The sequence below is a fragment of the Oncorhynchus mykiss genome, chromosome 23, assembly GCF_013265735.2.
Source record: "Oncorhynchus mykiss isolate Arlee chromosome 23, USDA_OmykA_1.1, whole genome shotgun sequence".
In the NCBI taxonomy this organism is placed as follows: Eukaryota; Metazoa; Chordata; class Actinopteri; order Salmoniformes; family Salmonidae; genus Oncorhynchus; species Oncorhynchus mykiss.
In genome coordinates, this window is record NC_048587.1 from 20,141,653 (window position 1) to 20,169,631 (window position 27,979).

Genomic DNA, 27,979 nt, shown 5'->3' on the forward strand with positions numbered 1-27,979 from the left:
ACTTTCCCCCACCATTTTTTTTCTCTCCGTAGCCCAGCACTTTCATTATTTAAATAATAAATAATGAGATTTTTCCAATGTAATTAATGATTGCGGAGTGATTAATTTCCACGTTTTTTTGTTTACATTTTCTCAAGATGAGTGATGAAAAGAGAATCGTCCAACCCGTCGAGTATCTCACTACACCCCATATGCAATGTATTGTAATAAGCAGACAGACGGGTTAAAGGTAAATGTTCATTATAATACTTCTGACAGCCAACTTTCTACCTCCGCTCACAACTTCCGGACTTTATAGCATTCCCAGAAAGCATGGTTGGATTTTTGATTATTGAGTCATTATTACTTTACACTTTAGACATGACTTGGGCCGGCGTTATAATTGGAGTGCCTTAGGAGGCCTGGCCCGCACTACCGTACCTCCTTGCCCGTCCAAATAAAATATTGAAATATTGATTTATTTGACTGAGACACGCATCGACAGAAAGACGCATCAATCTCATATAAAACATCTGATCGAGCGAAACAACGCCCCTCTGTCTTAGCATGTGTAAACCATGTATCTGATGCTGTTTTGACAAAAATAGTACGATATCTTCTTTTACTCTCTGTTCTGAACGTGCTAGACGGCCAGTTCGTATACTCTTTAGCCGTACCCTTATCCTACTTCTCCTCTGTTCCTCTGGTGATGTGGAGGTTAATCCAGGTCCTGCAGTGCCTAGCTCCACTCCCACCCCACAGGTGCTCTCATTTGTTGACTTCTGTAAACGTAAAAGCCTTGGTTTCAGGCATGTTAACATTAGAAGCCTACTCCCTAAGTTTGTTTTACTCACTGCTTTAGCACACTCTGCCAACCCAGATGTCTTAGCCGTGTCTGAATCCTGGCTTAGGAAAACCACCAAAAACCTTGACATTTCCATTCCTAACTATAATGTTTTCCGCCAAGATAGAACTGCCAAAGGGGCCGGTGTTGCAATCTACTGCAAAGATAGTAATACAGAACTCTGCAGGCTATCTAAGTCTGTACCCAAACAATTTGAGCTTCTACTTCTAAAAATTCACCTTTCCAGAAACAAGTCTCTCACTGTTGCCGCTTGCTATAGACCTCTGCCCCCAGCTGTGCCCTCGATACCATATGTGAATTGATTGTCCCCCATCTATCTTCTGAGCTCATGCTACTAGGTGACCTAAACTGGGACATGCTTAACACCCCGGCCATCCTACAAACTAAGCTTGATGCCTTCAATCTCACACAAATTATCAATGAACCTACAAGGTACAACCCCAAATCAGTAAACACGGGCACCCTCATAGATGTCATCCTAACTAACTCGCCCTCCAAATACACCTCTGCTGTTTTCAATCAAGATCTCAGCGATCACTGCCTCATTGCCTGCATCCGTAATGGGTCTGCGACCAAACGACCACCCCTCATCACTGTCAAACGCTCCCTGAAACATTTCTGCGAGCAGGCCTTTCTAATCGACCTGGCTGGGTTATCCTGGAATGACATTGACCTCATCCCGTCAGTAGATGATGTTTGGCTATTCTTTAAAATTGCCTTCCTCACCATCTTAAATAAGCATGCCCCTCTCAAAAAATGTAGAACTAGGAATAGATATAGTCCTTGGTTCACTCCAGACCTGTTCTGAAAGAGCTGCAAAATCTGGACCCCTACAAATCAGCCGGGCTAGACAATCTGGACCCTCTCTTTCTAAAATTATCTGCCGAAATTGTTGCAACCCCTATTACTAGCCTGTTTAACCTCTCTTTCATATCGTCTGAGATTCCCAAAGATTGGAAAGCTGCCGCGGTCATCCCCCTCTTCAAAGGGGGTGACACTCTAGACCCAAACTGCTACAGACCTATATCTATCCTACCCTGTCTTTCTAAGGTCTTCGAAAGCCAAGTTAACAAACAGATTACTGACCATTTCGAATCTCACCATACCTTCTCCGCTATCCAATCTGGTTTCAGAGCTGGTCATGGGTGCACCTCAGCCACGCTCAAGGTTCTAAACGACATCATAACCGCCATCGATAAGAAAAATTACTGTGCAGCCGTATTCATCTACCTGGCCAAGGCTTTCGACTGTCAATCACAACATTCTTATTGGCAGACTCGACAGCCTTGGTTTCTCAAATGATTGCCTCGCCTGGTTTACCAACTACTTTTCTGATAGAGTTCAGTGTGTGAAATCAGAGGGACTGTTGTCCGGACCTCTGACAGTCTCTTTCGGTGTGCCACAGGGTTCAATTCTCGGGCCGACTCTCTTTTCTGTATACATCAATGATGTTGCTCTTGCTGCTGGTGATTCTCTGATCCACCTCTACGCAGACGACACCATTCTGTATACTTATGGCCCCTCCTTGGACACTGTGTTAACTAACCTCCAGACGAGCTTCAATGCCATACAACTCTACTTCCGTGGCCTCCAACTGCTCTTAAACGCAAGTAAAACTAAATGCATGCTATTCAATCGATCACTGCCCCCACCTGCCCGCCCGTCCAGCATCACTACTCTGGACGGCTCTGACTTAGAATACGTGGACAACTACAAATACCTGGGTGTCTGGTTAGACTGTAAACTCTCCTTCCAGACTCACGTTAAGCATCTCCAATCCAAAATTAAATCTAGAATCGGCTTCCTTTATCACAACAAAGCATCCTTCACTCATGCTGCCAAACATACCCTCGTAAAACTGACCATCCTCGACTTCGGTGATGTCATCTATAAAATAGCCTCCAACACTCTACTCAACAAACAGTGCCATCCGTTTTGTCACCAAAGCCCCATACACTACCCACCATTGCGACCTGTACGCTCTCGTTGGTTGGCCCTCGCTTCATACTCGTCGCCAAATCCACTGGCTACAGGTCTCTGCTAGGTAAAGCCCCGCCTTATCTCAGCTCACTGGTCACCATAGCAGCACCCACTCGTAGCACGCGATCCAGCAGGTATATCTCACTGGTCACCCCCAAAGCCAATTCCTCGTTTGGTCGTCTTTCCTTCCAGTTCTCTGCTGCCCATGACTGGAACGAATTGCAAAAATCTCTGAAACTGGAGACTCACATCTCCCTCACTAGCTTTAAGCACCAGCTGTCAGAGCAGCTTACAGATCCCTGCACCTGTACATAGCCCATCTGTAAACAGCCCATCTATCTACCTACCTCATCCCCATACTGGCATTTATTTATTTTGCTCCTTTACACCTCAGTATCTCTACCTGCACATTCATCTTCTGCCGATCTACCATTCCAGTGTTTAATTGCTATATTGTAATTACTTCGCCACCATGGCCTATTTCCTTAACTTACTTCATTTGTACTCACTGTATATAGACATTTTATTTTATTTTGTTCTACTGTATTATTGACTGTTCGTTTTGTTTATTCCATGTGTAACTCTTGTGTTGTTGTATGTGTCGAATTGCTACGCTTTATCTTGGCCAGGTCGCAGTTGCAAATGAGAACTTGTTTTTAACTACCTGGTAAAATAAAGGATACATTTTTAAAAAATGAAATAACTGTATACAGATCTCTGGTTTCAGCATCTTGCAAATTGGAAAGGAAAGCTGGTGATTGCACAGTGCACTGTTCGGGTGCTGGCTTCCCCTAAAGTAAGTGTATGTTATGTCACAATTATATAATTACTCTGGTCTAAATTAATTCATTAAAAATACTTCACTTCATTGAGGATGATGAGCTGTCTGGTATTTACCATTACACCCATGAAAAAATGTGAGGTATTTCCTGCCTATGGAAATCAAACGCCGGTCCAACTGATTTGTTCTGCGGCAGGACCTGGACATAACTCTGCCGTTATGATGTAAAATGTGTGATTTTTGTCTCTTGTATAGTACATTCTATACATTATCTTTATACTGGATTCAATTTACAAATTCGTTAACCGTAATTTCGTTCGCTATGCTCCAACTTTCCCTCCATTTTGTGCCAACGTCAGTTCTTTTCAGGTCTTGGTTCGAATAGTTTATTTTTTCTAAGAGATTGTCAATTGAATATGCTCACTGCAAGGTTTTGAACATTTTACCTATCATACGAATATCATTTTCTGACTCAAGTAAGATTCCCACAAGGTTGCGCAGTTGTCTAAAATATTTTAAATCGAAATTTCGTGAATTTTAAATTGCATGTATTTGAAACTATCAACACTGGTCAGTCAAAAATGTATTTTTAACTCTGTCATTGAAATACATGTATTTTCTGTTATCAAATAATTTACGGTTTCTATGCCTTTTTTAGTTTATTTTTATTGCCATTATTAAAAACAATCCACGTTAATTTGATAAGTTACTTTCTAAATGTAATAATTTACAGTTACCTGTCAAATTGCAATCAGTAACGTAACCTTTGGATTACTCAAACTCAGTGATGTAATCTGATTCATTTTATTGGATTACATTCCCCTTGAATGGCATTAGAAGAAGACGAGAAGGATCCATCAAGCACATTTGGTGTGTCATTTATAGTGGTATGCCTTGTGGTCAGACTCGCTCAGGTGGAGTACACTTGCACCTTTTTTCAATGCTGAATTGAATGTGATTGAGAAAACAGAAAGGTGTCATCATGTATTTTTTCGCAAACCTTTCTGATTTTAAAAGTAATCAAATAAGTAATTAACTAGTTTTTCAAAAGTATCTGTAATCTGATGACAATATTACAGCTGGTAACGTACCTGATTACAGTTTTTAGTAATCAGATTACATGCACGTGCTTACATGTAATCAGTTACTCCCCAACAGAACACTCTTAAATCTTAATAAATGCCTAGGCATAAAAGTATGTGTTGTATTGAATTTCTAAGAGAAGCTGTGTTTTGTCCACATTGTGCAGGACATACCCATACAGTTCAGCAGATGGCAGCAACTTTACATTTGAATTTTCAAAGGACTCTCTAAAGGGATAATATATTATGCAGTATAAGTTAACTGTTATATTATAGATGCAGCCTGGTCTCATAGAGTAGACATAACATAGTAAATGTATATTCGGGACACTCAACTTAATGTTATATTACGTTAAGTATGGTTACACAAGACAGAAGATGACTTAATCATCTGTTTTATACAACAACGTGAATGTCGAGCTAACCAAAGGTTGCGTGTTCAAATGTCATCATGGACAACTGTAACATTTTAGCTATTTAGCAACTTTGCAAATACTTAGCATGTTAGCTAACCCTTCCCCTTTAACCTAACTCCTAAACCTAACCTTAACCATATGCCCTACCCTAACTAACATTAGCCACTTTTGCCACACAATTGGAATTCGAAACATATCATACGTTTTGAAATGTATAACATATTGTATGGATTGCTATTCGTAACATATTGTACGAATTGCAATTGTAAAATATATGACTTGTAATTTGTAACATATACAAAATGGATGATGGACATCCACAAATTAATAGCCTACATACCATACAAAACGTAACATTTCATATTAATTGGAGTGGCCGCCATATTTCATTCTGGGATGTTTCCTACTGTTCAATCAGTGGAGAATTTGGCTGCCTGTGTAAATGCAGCCCAAAAAGTGTGGCTGCATTAACAAAAAAAGTAGGCCTATGCTTTAATTTGGACCACTGGTTAACTGGAGCCACTGCATAGCCTTATAACTGTTTTTAGACAATTTTCTACACCAGTGTTATGGGACATAGCATCGGTCTGTTTCCTTGGCTATATAGCGTAAAATAGCATCCTATAGTATAGACTAAGAAAAGTCCCCATTTTCGGGTCATCAGACATGGCGGAAAGTGAATGGTAAATCTGTAGAAGGGGTCTGTCAGCCTCCATGTCTACCATTTATGTGTATGGGAAGTTACGTGACACTTGTGGTCGGGGGAGAAGTTTTATGGTGCTTTCAATACTGGGAAATCACCGAGATCAGGTTATGACGTTGGTGATCTTCAGGTCGGAAAGGCAGGGCTCTAGAAAGATGCCTGAGTTTCCGATTTGGAATTCCGAGTTTGATGACCATTCAAAACGTTTTGTTCCGAGTTCCCAGTTGTCTTGAAAGCACCAATAGCATTGTGGTCAGAACTTGTTTTTCTCCCATTGAGCGTCATTTTACCAACTACACCTCCCGCCCCCTCAGCGCATTCTCGGGAACGCGGTTGCACTATTCGACTCAATTTCGTTATCATCCGTTGTCATTTTACTCTTATGTGCAACGGACTTTTCTCTTATGTTCACATCTATTTGTGTGAAGATGACTAGCTTGAAGGCGTTTAAGGAGCCATTCGGTAAGTCTGCACTGTTATTTCAAACGTTAAATGGTATAGATAGGCTATGTCGTTTATGATGCTACCTTTTTGCTTGTGGTTCTTTTTGAGCAACCTTCTAATTTACAAATAAATAGACCCACTGTAATATTGAAATGTAAAAGTCCTTTTGTTTTTTAAATGTTGGTTATCTGAACTTTTTAAATAATTCGTTTAAAAAAATGTTTTATAATTCATTTCACATTGATATAATTTAATTAAGATAATTTGCATTCCATTGATTCCATTTCAATGTGCTCTTCTCAAAAGTGGGATTTCCCCAAACATAAAAATACCCCTCATACTGGTCATCTATGGGAATCAAACCGACAACCCTAGCATCACAAGTGCCATGCTCCACCAACTGAGCCACATCACATAATCGCAAACCACTTGATGTCTCAATGTACTCAATAACTTTATTGTCCATTGTTTTTCTTCATGGTGATGGAAAGTCTACAGGTACAAACCTAGATGACCAGCCTTTATACAATATAGTACTGTACATTTACATTAAGTGGTTTGTAAGGATGGTAAATTAATACTGAACAAAAGTGGTTATTTTCCATGTTATAAAAAATATATATATATATATGATCAAGAAAATATTTACTTTGATTTGGATGTTTTGTGTCTTTGCCCATAACTTTGCACCTTTTGATGTAACTGTTTGAGGACAGGGTTTTGTTCTTTGTCATTCTAATGGAATCCAGAATAACAGAGAAAGGGACAGGGCAACAACTCTTGTAATTCTAACTATTGAATCCTGAAAGATACTGTTCTTAATTGTACAACAACATTTTCTGCCAAAGCAGAGATGCTGAAAAAAAATGTTGCCAGCCCTACAGACTTTTTATATCGATCCACTAATACTAGTAAAGGCCCAGTGCACTACTTTTGTGGAAAAACATTGAAACAATAATAATATATACAATACCAGTCAAAAGTTTGGATCCATCTACTCATTCAAGGGTTTTTCTTTATTTTAACTTTTTTTATATACATTGTAGAATAATAGTGTTGACATCAAAACTATGAAATAACACATATGGAATCATGAGGTAACCAAAAAAGTGTTAAACAAATCAAAATATATTTTACATTTGAGATTCTTCAATGTAGCCTCCCTTTGCCTTGATGACAGCTTTGCACACTCTTGACATTCTCTCAAACAGCTTCACCTGGAATGCTTTTCCAACAGTCTTGAAGGAGTTACCACATATGCTGAGCACTTGTTGGCTGCTTTTCCTTCACTCTGCGGTCCAACTCATCCCAAACCATCTCAGTTAGGTTGAGGTCGGGGGATTGAGGAGGCCGGGTCATCTAATGCAGCACTCAATCACTCTCCTTCTTGGTCGAATAGCCCTTACACAGCCTGGAGGTGTGTTGGATAATTTTCCTGTTGAAAAACAAATGATAGTTCCACTAAGCCCAAACCAGATGGGATGGCGTATCACTGCAGAATGCTGTAGTAGCCATGCTGGTTAAGTGTGCCTTGAATTCTAAAGAAATCATGACAGTGTCCATGCTTCACGGTGGGAACCAGACATGCGGAGATCAACCGTTCACCTACTCTGCGTCTCACAAAGACAGGGCGGTTGGAAGCTAAAATCTCAAATTTGGACTCATCAGACCAAAAGACAGATTTCCACCGGTCTAAAGTCCATTGCTCGTGTTTCTTGGCCCAAGCAAATCTCTTCTTCTTATTGCTGTCTTTAAGTAGTGGTTTCTTTGCAGCAATTTGACCATGAAGGCCTGGTTCACGCAGTCTTCTCTGAACAGTTGATGTTGAGATGTGTCTGTTACTTGAACTCTGTGAAGCATTTATTTGGGCTGCAATTTCTGAGACTGGTTACTCTAATGATCTTATCCTCTGCAACAGAGGTAACTATGGGTCTTTGTTTTCCTGTGGCAGTCCTAGTTTCATCATAGCGCTTGAGGGTTTTTGCAAATGCACTTGAAGAAACTTTCAACGTTCTTGACTTTTGCTGGGTTGACTGACCTTCATGTCTTGAAGTAATGATGGACTGTCATTTTTCTTTGCTTATTTGAACTGTTCTTGCCATAATATGAACTTGGTATTTTACCAAATAGGGCTATCTTCTGTATACCACCCCTACCTTGTCACAACACAACTGATAGGCTCAAATGCATTAAGAAGGAAATAAATTCCACGAATGAACTGCAGCACCCTCAGCACCCCTACTTCCCGCGCGCTGTGGAAAATGTATGAAAATGTGAGCTGTCCCCTTGAGCTCATACATATAAATGACATTTACTCAGTGATCTGTTTGGACAGATACCTGTTGGGTCTTGAGGATGCCTGCTCAGTTGAATGAGCAGAACAATAATACCCCAATTTTGCACAATGCTCTGATTCTTTCATAAAAATGTCTGTGCTTTTTTTAATGCTGAAACATTGTCCTCATCAGCAAGCCTTGAAGAACAAGCTCTTTATTCTTTATTACTATTGCGTTGTCAATCTTCATATAGCAGCCAAGGCCTGTGCAGAAGCTGAGGGCTTTAGGCCAGCAAAGTAAGCCTTCTCTCACACAACAAAATCACAGAACTTATTTGTCCTGCTGGAACTTGAGTTTTACAACACACACACACACACATACACACACACAACCCTCAATCATTCACCGTACATAGACAAGGCAACTTTCAAAGCATTTGTCCATCTCTGCTTTAGGTATAGAAACTGCATGGATTGAGTTAGGTATTAGCGCGCCATTCATCTCAAGCCATGTGTGGAAAAAAGCATGCCTTGGTCGCTGCAGAGCAAATGCAACATTGCACGGTCTGATTAAACTTTTAGAAACTCGACTTATCTTAGTAGCAAAGGCATGGGTGGTCAAAAAGGAGAAAATCTAGGTTAATCTCTATGGAATCATGGCCTGGAGGGATCTATTATGATGTGGTTTATATTTCATCTATTGAACTTCTTGCAGAGCGAGTAGGTACATGTCTGTGCATTCCCTGTGGAGCAGAAACAATGCTGAGCTGAGATGGGTTTCTGCTTACAGTTGATGAGTAGGGGACATGGGGCTGATGTGTCTCAGCATTGCACTAATAAAGAGCAAGGTAGAATGAGATTGAGTATGCATTACCAAAGCATCTGTACACATCTATGCAACCACAGACCTAGAATGAGATTCTATTTTTGTGTCCATCAGCAATTGCACGGTTATTACAGTGATCATCACTGCTCTGCTGTTATTGATCTTACTGAGAGTATGGCATATGGTGAGTTAACTGGAATGTCCTCTCCTCTCTTGTCTCACTGTCATCATCATCTATGTAACAACAAAAACAATTGAGAAAATACTGCAATATGTCAATATGCAGAAAATACTGCAATATTTTGTTTGTACCCTCCACAGAAATTATCACAGTTTCTGGACTGTGATATGTTTAAAATAATATTGTTCAATTTATTTATCCATTATTTTACCAGGTAAGTTGACTGAGAACACGTTCTCATTTGCAGCAACGACCTTGGGAATAGTTACAGGGGAGAGGAGGGGGATGAATGAGCCAATTGTAAACTGGGGATTATTAGGTGACTGTGATGGTTTGATGGCCAGATTGGGAATTAAGCCAGGACACCGGGGTTAACACCCCTACTCTTACGACAAGTGTCATGGGATCTTTAATGACCGCAGAGAGTCAGGACACCCGTTTAACGTCCCAGTCGAAAGACAGCACCCTACACAGGGCAGTGTCCCAAATCACTGCCCTGGGGCATTGGGATATTTTTTAGACCAGAGGAAAGAGTGCCTCCTACTGGCCCTCCAACACCACTTCCAGCAGCATCTGGTCTTCCATCCAGGGACGGACCAGGACCAGCACTGCTTAGCTTCAGAAGCAAGCCAGCAGTGGTATGCAGGGTGGTATGCTGCTGGCTAATCAAAGCTGGTGAGGGTGTTTTAGTATTTATTTTAGTCTGGTATGACTGCAATGTAAAACTCTGACACAGTTTGCATCCCCACAAAAGAAGTGACGTCTTGACAATATTTCCCTTCTTGTTGGTGATATGTTCAATCAATGACCCAGGCCCCTGGTGTGAGACACCTTACAACTCCATTATAGTAAAGTGTGTGTGTGTGTGTGTTTACTCATGCCACCAATGTGAGAAACGCTGCTATTTTTTTCTCTTGTTTGAGGAAGTGAATCCACCCACGTATTGTCGTTTTGAGATCTATGTCTGACTTACACTGTAGTTTCAACTGTGTCAACAACTTCATTAATATAACCCATGTGAAATGGTCTTTGGTTAACTTGAATGTGTTTATAAATCCAAGGTTCCCATTTAAGCTGAAGTGAGTGTCAGCTTCATGGAGTGTAACCTAAGAAAGGTCAGAGTAGCTCTTTATTTGGAACTCTGAGGTCTCATACAATAGCCTCACAGTGACGCAGACTGATAGAGGCCTGCATAGCCTTGTAGAGGTATGTTTTAGAGCTGAAAAGAGGGCTTTGTACGTCTGCAACTATCAGGACCCATGACACTCAATAAGTTCAGATTTAATGTGTCCTCTTCATGCTGATATTTGCTTTGTTGAAAAACTGCATTCCATTTCCATCGGCCATCATTTTCTATAAAATCTGCAATATTGTCCTTTGTGCATTGTTCTCTTCATGTAATCTCCCTGTTACACCTGTCTTGTCTCGACAGATAGAATAATCTCTGAACCAGTGGAGGACACAGATACTAGTAGCTTCATGGCAGAAATGGTACGACCCTCCTAATATCATCAGAAACAAACTAGTGTAAACAAATGTACTATCTGAATTTAAAGGGATAATCCACCCCCAGAAATAAAAAATCATGAAACACCTGTCAATTTGGTGAAAGCCTATGTTCTATCAGGGGTTAAAATAGAACTATACCCAATGATTTAACTTCTAAATGGTCCGTCTGGGAAATCTGAAAATCATGTAGAAACTCATCATAGCTACCAGTTTCTCGTCACTGGAGATAGTGTGTTATCTATCACCTATCACATTTCATAACGCTTTTAAAACAATTACCTGCCCTTCAGATCGGCCAATAGAACACATTCATCCGTTTTATATCGTCATGACAGAGTATATATTGAGATACACTCAAGATATATACAGAGTATATACTGAGATACACTCCTAAATTGACAGTGCAGTTTGTTTAGGTGATTTTTACAGCTAGCTAGCTACTTCACATGCTGATATGGACTTTGGTATTATTGTGTGTAGCTATATTTGCTAGCTAGCTACCTAGCTAACTTGTCAGCCAGCCCAGAGAGAGCATTACATGGTGGGTTTTGTAGTCAACTTGAACAGCAACATTTTTCCACAATTATTTTCATGTTGCTACCAAGCTTGTTATAATGACAAAATGAAACATTTGTTCACAAAAAAATATTGTTTTCACATATTAGTGTTATTTAACACTCTTTAACACTGTTAATAATTGGAATTAGAGGTTTGGAGTGGATTATCCCTTTAATTGAATAGATACATTGTTTTTGTTAGCAAAAATTTTGTTATATTCTTTTGAGCTAACTCTTCGGCCTGTTTAGATTGAGGAGAAAATAGCCATGTAAAGTAATTGAAGCATAGTTGAGTACATTATGCTGGAATTTCTTATGCCCAGGGACTGATATAGAAGCAAGTTGCAACAAGCCACTTTTCGCTATCCAACACAAGAGTATAATTTTCTCACACAATTTACAGACGTTTTCATTGCTACCTCTCGGTCTTAAAAGATGTATATCAGCATAAATATCTGCATTGATATATAGTATTAAGATCACAATCCATCAGTGTGCCACTTCCCAGCAAAGCTGAACATGTGTGTTTTGTGTCTCTTAGTCCTTGAAGTCCAACTATCCAGTCCAAGTCACAGAACCTCAAGGTGGGTGCTCTAAGCTCAGTACATCTGTTCACACAACTGATGTGCCTTTCTGTGCACTCTGAGAAAGTACAGCATTCACTTACACCTTCCATCTGACCTTTCCAGATGCAGTGACACTGCAGCTGAGGTCCATGCCACCTGGCTACCTCACACCTCCCTCAGGCAGAATAAGACAGGTGTGTAATGGGGTCACTTGCACTGAGCTAAAGTGTATTGTTTCTTTGTTTATGATATTAATGTGAAAATGTGGTGACTAGTCTTGACAGGCTGCCCCTGTACTCTGTAGCTTTTTAAATATAACTCCAAACCTCTTACCCAGCATCTGAAAATGTCATACCCTGGCTATCTGTAATGTTTGAGCCTTTGTAACGGAAACTAGCTGTTGGTGTCAAAACCACAAGACCATTTTGATGGGTGAGAATTATCACTTTTTTTCCATAGGAAAGGTGTTGTGAGTTGGTTTAAAAAGGTTGTGATTATTTTAATGGTATCAATTAGAATATTGTGAGGTATTCTGAATCATATTTGTAGTTAATTCCACTCTAGAATTACAACAACTGAATGTAATGTTTTGTTTTACCCAACCTCATACAGCCAGTAGAAGTTGGTGTGGAGTGCATCTGCACAGGCTCCATCTTACAAGGTAAATTAAATTAGCGTTTTTATCATGATGTATACTGTATTTCCGAACAACATTTCCAAGCACATGTTCTACATAGATGCATTACACTAACATACGTGTACCTAAAATGGTAGTCTAATCATTTCCATGTACAGTGTATATATTTCCAAGGCTGTTGGTAATTCCATTTTCCTTGCCCCAATTCCTACCCCCTAGACTTCCCCAAGGAGCTGCAGTTCTTGAACAACCCCTGTGAGAAGTGCTGTTGCTCAGCTCCACCTCCAAAGATCAGTGACCTGATGGATGACAAGGACTTGCTGGACTTACTGCGTCTTAAACTGGACCCAAATCATTGCACTGTTAAGAACTGGAAGAACTTTGCGAGCCGTTGGGGTATGAGCTATGATGAGCTGACTCTGCTGGAGCACCGGACCCAGGGCTCAATGTGCCACAGCCCCACACAAGAGTTCCTGCTGCGCAACAACCACAAGACCGTCACTGAGCTCACCGAACTTTGCCGGGTTTACCAGCGCATTGATGTGCTGCGGCTTCTGCAACGCTGGATGGATAACGACTGGCCCTCACGCTGGCAAAATGCTCATTAACAACTTGCCCCAACCCCTGAAAATCCCTCAGAAATTATGCATATTACTTTTTACTTTTTACATTTTGCTATACACTTTATTGAATTAGCAACAGGGACTTGGACCATTTTTTCTTTAACAGAAGCCCATTTATTTAACATCCAGTGGTTCCAGGATTTTGGTTGAGTTGGTGTGCAAAAGACCGGTGGATCACATTTTATGACTCCTGCGGAGTTGAGGACTTAATAGGACTGATTTCCATTGTGTACTCTTTACCAATACTGTAGTTCTGAACATCTCAACCAGGTCATTATTTTCTTTTTCAAAGGTCCCGCAACCTCAGAATTGCTGTGTGTCCAATAGTGATGGGTTGTTCGCGAACAAACGGCTCTTTATGAACAGATCCTTTTTGGTGAACTTCAGGAAACAAATCGCATCGTTGAAAGAGACGTTCATTTGGCTCCCTGATTTGCATACTGCTACTATGCAAATATAACGTGTACATTCTGGTCCACATTCATTTTTGCAGTTTGTTAAAAATGAACACCATTTTTTTTGGACCGATCTAATAATTTTACCACGTAAAAAAATTTTTTAACACGTATTTCACGATCTGACATAATGGTAGCCTACCTTTTGGGCTTTACATTGGAGATTGGAAATCATGGTTCTAGGTCAATCTTAAGTGGAACTGTGCTAACCAACATGGCACATTAAGAAGTGGAAAAGAGAGAAGATTTAAATGGTGAACTGTTAGTACATCTTTACTTATTAGAACAGTCACCATAGTAATGACAGACAATAATAATCAATGTAGTATATATAATATGGCAACGGAGATAGTGTTGCGTATTGGTCTTTATAGTCTCATAAAAACATGAAACATCTCCAAATATTGTATCGTTTGTATTAATAGTTAATGAGTCTTGATTATTTTGGGATAGTTTGATGAAGCTGAGGTCATGTTGTCAAATGAGATATCTCACTCCGGTCTGAATCCTAATTAGCCATTTTCCCTTACGTTTTATATTTTTTTGTGGTTACAATTCCCCCCCACCCCCACTTGAAGCAAATAAAAGCTAGATGTTTTCCAGCTTCTTGATAATCTTATGAACTTTTCTTCATCAACACGTTTCAAAAGTCATCATTGAAAAATACAGCGCTGAAAAAAAAAAGGATTTCTGTTGGAAGTTACCCATGAGAGTTTGAGCTTTCTGTGTATATGATTATATAACTTGGTAAATGTTTATTTATCTAGATTTCAGTGATGAATATCCAATCAGAGGAATTCAAGCCTGTCATTTAATTATACAGTATCATATGGTTGTAGTCAATTATAAATTAGTAGTCTATCATCAATAAATGACAAAGAAACATAATGGATGTATTAATTTAATATAATAGTTTATTGGAAAAAATATCTCATGAAAAGTTTAATTACATTTCACTTTTCAACTATTGTTTTTGCTTAAAATGTAAAGATGACATCTTCCATACAGATTGTGTCCCCTTTGTGGGTGAAATAGGTCTGAATTGTGACAGATACAATATTGATGCATTTGTAAAAATGAGTATACTTCCAAGTGAACAGAAGTTGGGAAATGGTACCATAATTTAAATAAGTTTGAGTACATAAAGAGCTAATGAGCACATTTTCCTTCATTTTGATGTCAACTGTTTAAATATAGATGTAGCATATGGATGAATACAAAGAGATATCTGAGACAAATCTACATAAAAAATAATGAAATGTTTATGTTTTCTACATAGAAACAAATCACATCCTCAACATGGAGTCAACCCATGCACAAATGGAATGGTGCTTATTTACAAAAAAGTTGCATTCATGTTGGTTTATCCCAAGTGTAAGGTTTACATGGCTGGAAACCAGGATTAATCTGCATCGGGATCTGTGATATTCAGACCAAGCATATTGGAGAGGCTTATTGATATCCTGTTGTTTTCATCCGATGAGTCTAGTGCATCTGAGGTGATTTTTGCTTTGAACAACTTCAACCGCTCCATGATGTTAATAGGTCCTGAAGGTGATGTCTCTTTCCCTCCTTCAGTCAAAGATACATTCACTTTAGACAAACTGACCTCTATACTAGCTGTATCAAGGCTTCCTTCAAGCTTTGGTGTGTCAATGGCCTCAAAAAGGGCCTCCGCAGCATCTTTGAGCGCACTCTCAATCTTGTTGTTCTTTGGAAGTCTGTGAAAGGTAAACATTGGTACTTCTACCTGACCACTCTCTGTTTCATCCATACTCTGCTCTTCCTCATTGTCCATGTCAGACTCTTTACCTTTTGAGACAGAGAATCTAAACCTTGGCCACTTTAATTGCCATTTTAACTTACTTTTGTGAGTGTCATCTATGTTGATGTCAGGTAAATTGACGTCAGGAGCAGAGAGACTCAGTTCAGGTGTACTAATCTCTCCCTCAACTTTGGGGACAGAAACTTCCACATCAGGCGCATTCACATCTGCACTGGCATCAAGTTCTGGTACCTTTATTCTAGGTCTTGAGAGACCAAACTTTGGCATCTTAAAATAAGGCAGTTTTCCAGAGGGAGCCTCAATGTCAACATCTGGAACTTTCAGCTCAACCCCGGGGCTTTTAATGTCTCCCTGCACACTCAGATCAATGTCTGGGACACTTACTCCAATCTCTGGAGTAGATAGATTAAGACCAGGAGCATTCAATTCCACCTCCGGGCCGGAGAGGTCAGCTTTTGGTAAACTTAGATTTACATCTGGAGCACTGATATCACTTTCAACATTAGGAGCAGATAGATTTTGGTCTGCTTGAGGTACATCTACCTTTGGGGCTACACGCCCAGTCTCAAGTGTGGGAACTAGAATATTTATGTCAGGTGTATCAACGTCAAAGTTGGGTTCCTCCAGTTTATGATTTGAAAGAACAAATGAGGGGTGCCTAAAATAAGAGAATTTGAATTTGCCTGAAGTGGCATCCTTATCTATATCTGGAGCTTTTAGATCTACTTCAGATCCTTTGAGGTCAGCTTTGGGTACGTTGATATCCATCTCTGGTACATTCACTTCACCCTCAAGTTTGGAGGCTGAAAGATTGAGCTCTGGTGTTTTCAGGTCTAGATCATGAACTTTAAGGTCTACTTTTGGTAAATGCACATCAACCTCAAGAGCTGCGATGTCTAAATCTGGTGTCGTTGGATCAGCATCAACATTAAGGTAAACATTTGGGGCTTGACGATCTACATCTAGTCCTTCAAGGTGCATTTTGGGCAAACTGATATCTAAATCTGGAGCAGAGATATCGCCTTCAACCTTTAGGGTAGAAAGGTTCAGCTCTGATATTTGCAGCTGGTCATCGGTGGCTTTTCGGGCAGCTTCAGGCAAACTGACATTGATACCTGGAGCAGCAATGTCTCCCTCAATTTTTGGAGCTGAGCAGTTAAGGCCAGGTGCATTCAGGTCTAGATCAGACCCTTGAATATCTGCTTTTGGTAAATTCACATCGACCTTTGGAACTGATATGCCTGAATCTTGTGTCTTAAGCTCAATTATTGGAACCTCAATGTTGAGATCAGGGGCTTTAAGGTCTACTTCAGACAAATGAATATCAAGACAGGGAGCAGCGATGGCTCCCTCAATTTTGTGGGCGGAAAGATCAAGTGTTTTCAGCTCTACAACACAGGCTTGGAGGTCAGCTGTTGACAAATCGACATACACATCGGGAACAGAGGCATCCAACTCTGGGGCCTTTAGATTAACATCCAGGTTTGGTCCTTTAACTCTTGGCCCTGTTAAACCAACATTTGGCAGTTTGATTTTAGTAAAATTGAATTTTCCAGAGGGAGCATTACGGTCAACATCTAGGGCTTGAAGATCTACCTCTGGACCTTTGATGTCAGCTTCAGGGAAACTGATACTCAAATCTGGAGCAGCAATGGCTCCCTCAATTTGAGGGGCAGAAAGGTCCAGGTCTGGTGTTTTCAGCTCTACTACAGGAGCTTGGAGATGAGCTGTTGGCAAATTGACATCCAGATCAGGAACCGAGACGTCCAACTCTGGGGCCTTTAGATTAGCATCCAGGTTTGATTCTTTAACTCTTGGCCCTGTTAAACCCAAATTTGGCAGTTTGATTTTAGGGAACTTTAATTTTCCAGAGGGATCAAGGTCAACATCTGAGACTTGAATATTCACAACCTGTCCTTTGAGGTCAATTTCAGGCAAACTCACATTGAGATCTGGAACAGTGATGTCTCCCTCAATTGCTGGTGCTAAGAGGTTGAGGTCTGCTGTTTTCAAATCAATTTCAGTCCCTTTCAGATATGCTTCGGGTAAATCAACATCTAATTCTGGGGTGTTAAAATCAGCATCTACATCAAGTTCCGGTCCTTTTACTTTAATTATGTTTGGCCATTTTATTTTCGGCAACTTGAATTTTCCAGAGGGAGCATCAAGATCTACACCTGGTCCTTTGAGGTCAGCTTCAGGCAAACTGACATTGAGATCTGGAACAGCGATGTCACCTTCAATTGCTGATAGGTCCAAATCTGGTGTCTTCAGATCAACATCAAGGTCTGGTCCCTTCACCTTATGTCCAGACCAGTTAACTTTGGGCATTTTAAAAGTTGGAAATCTATGTTTTCCAGAGGGTGCCTCAATGTTGACCTCTGGTGCCTGAAGATCTACATCTGGACCTTTCAAGTCAGCTGTGGGTAAATTGACATCTACATCTGGTGCACTTATATCCCTGTAAATATTAGGGGTAGAGAGACTCATGTCAGGTACAGTCAGATTAGCATCCATAACCATTTCTGTCTCCTTCACCTTTGGACCATGGAGTCCAAATTGAGGCTTCTTTAGGTTGAACAACTGGAATTTTCCAGAGGGAGCATCAGTGTCAACATCTGGGGCATCAAGGTCAGCTTTGTGTAAATTAAGATATACATCTGGTGCGCTTATTTCTCCATCAATGTTTGGAGTGGAGTGATTCAAGTCAGGTACAGACAGGTCGGCGTCTATGTCGACTTGGAGTCCCTTAACCTTGGGTCCAGAGTGTCCAAATTTGGGCTTTTTTAGAGTAATCCATTTGAATTTCCCTGAAGGGGGCTCAATGTTCACTTCTGGTGCGTTAAAGTCTACTTCAGGGCCTTTGATATCTGCTTTTGACAAATTGGTTCCCAAATCAGGCATGTCAAGACATGCATCAACATCAGGGACAGAGAGACTGAGGTCAGGTACCTTCAGATCTGCATCAGCTTTAATCTTTGGTCCAGAGAGCCTGAACTTAGGCTTTTTGAGTGTCGGGAACTTAAATTTGCCAATGGGAGGATGAATGTCAACATCAGGGCCACTCAGGTCTGCTTTGGGTAAATTCAATTCTAAATGTGGGGTGCTCATCTCACCCTCAATCTTTGAGGCAGAAAGATCAACGGGTGGTGTCTCCAGGTCTGTCTTAACACCAGGAGCTTTGACTTTTGGCCGATGAAGACCAAATTTGTGTTTCTTTAAATGAGGCCATTTGAATTTACTTGAGGGAGCCTCAATGTTGATATCTGGAGCTTGCAGATCTACCTCAGCTTTTGGTGAACTCAAATCTACATCTGATTCACTTATCTCTCCATCAATGTTGAGAGTGGAGAGATTCACATCAACTGCAGACAGGCCAGCATCTATGTCGACGTCAGGTCCCTTCACTTTTGTTCCTGATAATCCAAACTTGGGCTTTGTTTGAGTTAGCCATTTGAATTTGCCTGAAGGAGCCTCTATGTCAACATCTGGAGCTTTCAAGTCAGCATTTGGATCATTCAAATCTATATTTGGGGCTTTAATTTCCACATCAGGGGCTGAAATCTTCAGGTCTGGTGTCTCCAGCTCTCCACTGAGACCAGGGCCTTCTAAATCTCCTGATATGTTCACGTGTCCCTTTGGTGCTTTGGCTTTTATGTGTGGTAGATTGAAGTGAGGCATTTTTAATTTTGACTCCTTGTACTTATATGCATTTGTCTTAACCTCTGGTTTCTCCAAGTCAAGTGAGGCATCTGGAGTGCGGAGCTTTAGTATTAATAGACTGTCTTCAAGGCATCTGAGGGTGCCATCGAGATCTGCTCCTTTCATTATAGGCCTAGATATTCCAATGGTGGGCATTGTGAACTTCGCATCACCATCAGTTCCAGGTGTGTCCAATGTCACATTGGGCAATTCCCCATTCAAAGTGGGACCATTGATTGCACTCTTCAACCCCCCTTCAGCATTTAATTGTCCACTGAGGTGATCGACCTCGATAGTTGGTGCCTCAACTGATTGCTGCATTCTGCTGTAGGTATCCTTGAACATCTGTAGACAATCAAATAGTAAATAAAGCATAGTGCTATGTGGTACTCAGTGGGCAAATATTAAGGTTTTGATCCACAATACATTATTTTATTACCTTCAGAAAGTATTCAGACCCTTGACTTTTTCCACATTTTGTTACGTTACAGCCTTATTCTAAAATGGATTAAATAAAACAAATTCCTTAGCAATCTACACACAATACCCCATAATGACAAAGCAAAAACAGGTTTTTGCAACAAAACAAAACAGAAATACCTTATTTACATAAGTATTCAGACCCTTTGCTATGAGACTCGAAATTGAGCTCAGATGCATCCTGTTTCCATTGATCATCATTGAGATGTTTCTAGAACTTGATTGGAGTCCACCTGTGGTAAATTCAATTGATTGGACATTATTTGGAAAGGCACACACCTGTCCATATAAGGTCCCACAGTTGACAATGCATGTCAGAGCAAAAACCAAGCCATGAGGTCGAATTGTCCGTAGAGTGCTGAGACAGGATTGTGTCGAGGCACAGATCTGGGGAAGGGTATCAACAAATTTCTGCAGCATTGAAGGTCCCCAAGAACACAGTGGCCTCCATCATTCTTAAGTGGTAGAGGTTTGGAACCACCAAGACTCTTCCTAGAGCTGGCCGCCCGGCCAAACTGAGCAATCATGGGACAAGGGCAGGGAAAACCTGCTCCAGAGTGCTCAAGACCTCAGACTGGGGCGAAGATTCACCTTCCAACAGGACAACGACCCTAAGCACACAGCCAAGACAGTGGCTTCAGGACAAGTCTCTGAATGTCCTTGAGTGGTCAAGGCAGAGCACGGACTTGAACCTGATCAAGCATCTCTGTAGAGACCTGGAAATAGCTGTGCGGTGATGCTCTCCATGCAACCTGGCCGAGCTTGAGAAGATCTGCAGAGTGGAATGGGCGAAACTCCCCAAATACAGGTGTGCCAAGCTTGTAGCGTCATACCCAAGAAGACTCAAGGCTGTAATTGCTGCCAAAGGGGCTTCAACAAAGTACTGAGTAAAGGGTCTGAATACTTGTGTAAATGTCATTTTTCTATTTTTCTTCATAAATTAGCTAACAATTCTAAAAACCTATGAGAGGAAAAAAATGTCTAATCAATTTTAGAGTAGTAAGGCTGTGACGTAACAAAATGTGGCAAAAGTCAACGGGTCTGAATACTTTCTGAAGGCACTCTAATTCTTCAAAACTGAAAAATAATATTGGAAGTATTATGTCAGCATAGTGCAATGACTGCTGGCATAAATCATTAAGTACATTTGATTCTGACACTTACTTCCCCAGGATCTTTGAGGCCACCATCCAATGATCCGAGACTGACGCTGGCTTTCAGATCCTGATTTGTCATAACTCTCATGTTGTCATTGTAAGGCTCCATGATCTTGAGTAATTTCATCCTGTCCTCTTTACTGAGGTGATTCAGATTGATGGTGACCGCAACAATCTCATTGTCTAAAAGAGTAGAGAGAAAAACGCTTCACTAATAATGATCTATTATGCTTTGTATGTTATAATTATGAATGTTTTTGATCAGAAATAAACTAGTATTTGACATTTTGCCTTCTTTTAAGCCAATCTTATCAGTGACACTCGGGTCTGTGATTCCTGTGACTCCTCCTCTTTCTGAATCCTCCAGGACCAAGCTTTTGGAGTAATGTCTTTGCTGACTTTCCCCATTCTAGTAAGATGTCAAATAAAATGAAATAACAATTGTAGTCACTATCATCAAGCAGCAACCATTTGCAACAGTTACATTAGCGTGTGTGCAGTACTCATCCAAAGTGGACTAAGAATCTGGTAAAACAAAGTATCTGTATGGTTTCAGGCCCTGATTTTTTTTTTACACTGTGAATACACCCCAGGATAGATTGTTCTCGTAAAAACAAGCTGACTCCCTCAAGGCTCCAGCTCTTTAAAGGGGCAATCTGCTTTTCAAACATTAACAAAGAAGTCACCTGCCATTGTTTTTGTAAAAACCTGAGGGATGGGTCTGGATAAATGTTATCACTCTCAAATTCATAGATAGAGCTATGGTTACGAGGACTGACCAGCCATGATATAAACATTATAGTTTAAAATATACTTTGAGACTATACAGGGTTTGTTTACAATGATATTGTTTACTAACAATGAAGTAAAATGTTCTTCTATTTTGGGTTCTGATGGGTTATGACAGTTGACCTAAGCACACAAGGATTTTATAAGTTATATTCTTCATGAATCAATGGAATATATCATTTATTTAAGTACAAAAATGGATGTACCAATCTCAGATTGTCGCTTTAATGGGAAGCATGAAAGGTTATACAATTTCAGGGAACGTTATAAATGATTTGACTCACCATGATTTCTGAAGTATATTTACAGCGGCATATCAAGAAAAATGTCCTCACTATAACCTGTAAAAACAACAAAAAATAAGTGGTACAGTTTGTCTTTACTATCAGTTTATAATGTGATTTAATAAGCAAAACTCCCTCTAAAATAAGACATTTCATCTGACAGGGTTTGATGTTGCACAACAATAAAATGTACATTGAAAAATCCTTAAGGATGATTTCCCCCTATCATTTTGTAGGGGCCAAATGAGAAATCTATTTCAACTATTTCTATTGAAGGGTAGCTTTGGAAATATTGCATTTACTAATTACAAAACTGCCTCACATTATTATAATATCTGTATGTGGTGATATATCTGATAATTAAAATGTTTGTGAGGTGTAGCTTGCAGAGAAAAACCACATCCTCTACCAGCTCTTTGGGTGAAACATCCACACAGAAACACAGTTGCACACAGTTAATGCATCTCTGCTCAGACTGACACCTAAACAGTTTTTGCTAGACTTTTGCTGTGTCACAAGATAAGGCAGGAGGTGGGATGAATGCTTGAGCATTTCACAAATGGAGGGTGATTTACGTACAGAATAATATGAAATGTTCTGAGACCAGGTTGCATAACTTAACTTGTAAAAACCAACCAAAATAGTCATTGGACTATGTCTGCTGAAAGGTATCATCACTATTGTTATAATGACAATAATTATCTTGATAACCACTCTAAAGCTTTTGACAAAGCTCTCTGCCTTTAATTTACTGCTAGCTGATTGACAGAGAGAGTGACAGCGACACCCACACACAGACAGCCGCACACCTTAGGAACCCCAGGAATGGCCATTGCCAGGATGCTCAGGGGAATGTTCCCCAATCAAGTTGGTTTAGATGCATGATAGCTTACATGCCATACCTACTACCACAGCCACATACTGCCACACCCACTACTCTCATGAATGTCAACGTATTCACGGGGGTTTGGGCAGCATGTCAGAAAGAGGGAATGGAGTAAACTGAATTATGAGTGCCATGATATTGGCTTCGAAACATTACATTATTGTACCGGAAGGGGCAGACTGGGACAAGAATCCAGCCCATGCATTTTATCCACACCAGCCCACATCACTGTGCACGCTGCCAACTCATCCACAGCCATACACACACATCCCATCCCCACACCCTACCTGGACACAGGCAGTACAGCCATAACATTGGCAGTACAGTACAGCGTTATTCAACAATTGACAGTACCAGTGACTGACTTCCCCTCAACTTTTTTTTGTACAAAAAAATATATTTTTTACTTTTACCCTCCAATTTCACAGTATACAATTGGTAGTTACAGTCTTGTCTCATCACTACAACTCCCGTACGGACCCGGGAGAGGCGAAGGTTGAGAGCCATGTGTCCCCAAAACACAACCCACACTGCTTCTTGACACAGAAGCCAGCCACACCAATGTGTCGGAGGAAACACTGTGCACTGCGCCCGGCCCGCCAGTGCACGATGGGAACCTGCTGGCCAAACCTGGACGACGCTGGGCCAATTGTGCACTTCCCCACGAGTCTCCCGGTCATGGCCGGCTTGCGACAGAGCCTGGACTCGAACCCAGAATCTCTAGTGGCACAGCTAGCACTGCAATGCAATGCCTGAGCCACTTGGGAGGCCCTCCTCAACCTTTTTAAAAGAGAAACACAATATGTAAAAACACCACTGGTGACAATAACTGTCCCTCTGCGCTAGCCATTTTGTTTGCCTCCTTGTTGTGCTGTCTGTCTCTGCATCTTCTCTGCTGTCACTCTGTGCTTCTTATTGTTCTCTGCCTGCCTGTCTGCTTAAGCCTTATAAGGCTTATAAAACAGACGTTATAAAAGCCAAGCTAGCGACTTAGGCTATATTGGAAATTAGTAGCTGTTATACACTATATATGCACAAGTATGTGGACACCCCTTAAAATTGTAAGCAAATCCTCACAGCAATGTTCCAACATCTAGTGGAAAGCCTTCCAGTAAGAGGTATTAATGCCCATGATTTTGGAATAAGATGTTCGACGAGCCAGTGTCCACATACTTTTGAGTGAGGTGACAATGTGTACTGAACAAAATTATAAATGCAAAAATGTTCATATGAGGAAGTCAGTCCATTGAAATAAATGAATTAGGCCGTAGTCTATGGATTTTACATGACTGGGAATACAGATATGCATCTGTTGGTCACAGATACCTTAAAAAAAAAGGTATAGGCGTGGATCAGAAAACCAGTCAGTATCTGGTGTGACCACCATTTGCCTCATGCAGCACGGCACATCTCTTCCACATAGTGTTGATCAGGCTGTTGATTGTAGCCTGTGGAATGTTGTTCCACTCCTCTTCAATGGCTGTGTGAAGTTGCTGGATATTGGCGGGAACTGGAACACGCTGTCGCACACGTCGATCCAAAGCATCCCAAACACCCTCAATGGGTGATATGTCTGGTGAGTATGCAGGCCATGGAAGAACTGGGACATTTTCAGCTTTCATGAATTGTGCACAGATCCTTGCGACATAGGGCCATGCATTATCATGCTGAAAAATTAGGTGATGGCAGCGGATGAATGGCACGACAATGGGCCTCAGGATCTCTTCACGGTATCTCTTTGCATTCTAATTGCCATCGATAAAATGCAATTGTGTTCGTTTTCTGTAGCTTATCCCTGTCCATACCATAACCCCACAGCCACCATGGGGCATTCTGTTCACAACTGTGACACATAAGCAAACCACTCGCCCACATGATGCCATTCACATGGTCTGCGGTTGTGAGGCTGGTTGGACGTACTGCCAAATTCGCTAAAATGACATTGGAGGCAGCTTATGGTAGAGAAATTAACATTCAATTCTCTGGCAAAAGCTCTGGTGGACATTCCTGCAGTCAGCATGCCAATTGCATGCTCCGTGACATCTGTGGCATTGTGTTGTGTGATACAACTGCACATTTTAGAGTGGCCTTTTATTGTCCACAGCACAAGGTGCACCTGTGTAAGGATTGTGCTGTTCAATCAGCTCTTGATATGCCACACCTGTCCAGTGGATAGATTATCTTGGCAAAGGAGAAATGCTCACTAACAGGGATGTAAACAAATGTATGTATGCACAAAATTTAAGAGAAATCTGCTTTTTGTGCATATGGAACATTTCTGGGATATTTTATTTCATCTCATGAAACATGAAATCAACAGTTTACAAGTTGCGTTTATGTTTTTGTTCAGTGTAGAATGTGCTATTTTTATTTTATAGGCACCCTTTATGTTTTTTTTTATGCATGATCTTGGCTGTCTAACGGATGACAGAGTCGAAGCAAGTCTAGTATAACCAAGAAATTGCACAAAAATAAATGCAAAATACAAAATCTTAACAGGTCCACAAGCCGCCAGCCATTCACCTTTTTCATTTTTTTTATTTGTATATAAAACAAATATTTTTGTGTGTGTCAATTCCGACCTGCTCACCCAACCACAAAATTTACCAGCCCTTCAGGCATTTGCCAGAATTGCCAAATAACTAGTCTGCCCCTGTCCACCAGCACAAATGCATTCTGTGAAAATGTAAAACCTGAGGCCACAAACATTGGGTTACAACTTTTTACTGGTCTCTTTGTGTTTCATGAAAAGGAAAAAGGTTGTATTCAATCTCTGACTAATACTAGATATAAGACAGTTGAAGAAAGTAAGTAGTTGTGGCTTTATTATTGTGGCTTCGTTTTAAGGCCAGAATGGCTTGGTATGTAATTCATATTGTATATCACAACAAGCAACACATTCCATATGTTGGGGAGGTCTATTTACTTATTTGATAATAATTGTATGGTGGCTTCATTCTCATCTGACCACCATGGAGAATGTAATACAACAGCAACACCTCAAACAGATATCAAGTAACAATGGTACTATAAAAGACACTGTGGGCCGGTTTCCCGGACAGATTAAGTATAGTCATGGACTAAAAAGCTTGCTCAATGGAGAATTTCATTCCAGGACTAGGCTTAATCTGGTTTCTGGGAAACCAGCCCTATATGTTTGATGAATAGTAAATCACAAGCAAAATCCACTTCATTGATTTATTTACAGTTCTGGGCATTAAAGTGTATTTTTCAAAATGCCTTGCAAGGGTGATGCCAAGTTCATTAGAAACCATCCAACAGCGATAACCCATGTGCTGAAATACATTACTGAAATATGCCCCTACATCCACTACCCACACCCACACATCGATATAATCCCCATCATTTCACAATGTTTCAGATAACACAACAAATTTGCTCAGACGATGACTCACAAACCCCCAACCAGACAGCAATTATGGGAGTACCTTCAGGAAACTAAATGGATCGCAACAACGACACTAAAAGCACAACATATAAAACAACCATCCTCCCTTGCCACATATTCAAATGAAGTTGTAAGGTTACACAGGTCGATATTTACTTTTCAGATATCTACATGTTTTCTCATGTATATTTATTTCAAGGAAATTCAATGAGGGACTATTTAATCTGAATAGCAAGACATTTAAAATACAATAATATCGCTGTGAGCAGCAACGAACGGGGTTCACAGGATGACAGAAAGGACACAAGATCAGTTGGATAACAAAGCAAGCGCTCTATGATGTATGCATATTATTTTATGTGCAGTTATGAGTTGAAACACAAAATCTGAAGTGAATCGGACATCATTTATGAGGAGAAGAGGATTTTTAGTATTAGCGTTACAAAGAATGAATTGTTAACCCAATGAGCTACAGACTTTTGGGTTGTACCATTAGATTTTTCTATTTATTCTGCATTCATTGGTACCAACCATTATTCTGTGTTTAACGGGGGCTGAGTAGAATAATGTTTGTGAGACTAGGGGCCGGTTCTTTTTCTAAAAACGTCTGTATGGTTTGAGCTACAAACTATTAAAAGCTTTCAATGAAAAGCCGAGACTCTCACAAACTATATAATGCTCACAAGCTACACAAGAGTCATTAGAAGGTAAGGGGTTCTTCTACATAGAAGATCCTAGGAAATCCAAGGACCTTGTGTCTATAATACTGTAATAAGCTCACATAGTTGCTGTCACAAACGCCAAACTCCACACAGTTGTCACTGACTAGTTGGATATTCACCTTTATCAATAAAACTCGTGAATTCAACTGTTTAGGGCTGGGGTCTCAGGACTTATAAGGTTCATTCTATTACCAGTTGACACAACAGAAACAAGAGCACTGAACTATGATTAAAATTCCCATTGTACCATCAGCACGAATTACATCAATTTGTTAAATATCTTATTCTAATGGTACCAAAAGCCTTATAATGTGGCCGCGTAGCTCGTATACATATATGCTGGGCCTGTGCTGGGCTCAGATTGGGGCATAGGATGGGAAGGACTCACCTTGTGATGCTCCTAGATATGCGTCCTCTGAAAGCCCAGGCAATGTTGTCTCCTCTGTACCTTAGCTGTTCTGTCAACCTAAGAGGATCTGTGTTAAATACATTATGTTAAATGCCTTCTCTGACCGCAACCTGAGCTGTAGAACAGGTTAGGCAGCACCTAGACCGCCTCCCCAATGCCACCCCAACCCCCACTATGAACCTTTTCACAGGGAGAGGGACATGTCATGCACATTTACAGGGCTGGTGACAGCCGAAACCTGCCAAGAGAGTGAGAGAGAGAAATGGAGATTTAGAAAGAGAGAGAAAGCGGTACACACCACCCGTCCTTAACCAAGGATTAAGAAACAGAGGCCTGCAACAATTGCAAAACATGCATCTACATCCATCAACATATGAATGCACTCTCTCCTTCTCTGTCTCTCATACACACACACTGCCCACAGCTCTGGAGAGATTAATGGAATCCAAAGATTCTGCCATAAGCCATTGATCAGT

General features: G+C 40.5%; 2 protein-coding genes across 2 annotated transcripts; one reads left to right on the top strand and one right to left on the bottom strand.

Annotated features, from left to right (window-relative positions):
- Positions 1–5,954: 5,954 nt before the first annotated feature.
- LOC110502423 (ectodysplasin-A receptor-associated adapter protein) lies at positions 5,955–14,761 on the top strand. Its single transcript, XM_021580449.2, has 6 exons — positions 5,955–6,268; positions 10,965–11,023; positions 12,140–12,182; positions 12,288–12,358; positions 12,777–12,825; positions 13,021–14,761. Exons 1-6 carry the CDS (start codon positions 6,211–6,213, stop codon positions 13,407–13,409), a joined length of 669 nt encoding a protein of 222 aa, XP_021436124.1. The 5' UTR covers positions 5,955–6,210; the 3' UTR covers positions 13,410–14,761.
- On the bottom strand, positions 14,751–27,560 carry LOC110502422 (neuroblast differentiation-associated protein AHNAK). Its single transcript, XM_021580448.2, has 5 exons — positions 27,483–27,560; positions 22,078–22,134; positions 21,296–21,413; positions 21,012–21,187; positions 14,751–19,712 (listed from the first exon to the last, which is right to left on the bottom strand). The coding sequence occupies exons 2-5, from the start codon at positions 22,078–22,080 to the stop codon at positions 15,282–15,284; spliced, it is 4,728 nt and encodes a 1,575-aa protein (XP_021436123.2). The 5' UTR covers positions 22,081–22,134; positions 27,483–27,560; the 3' UTR covers positions 14,751–15,281.
- Between the last annotated feature and the right edge of the window lie 419 nt (positions 27,561–27,979).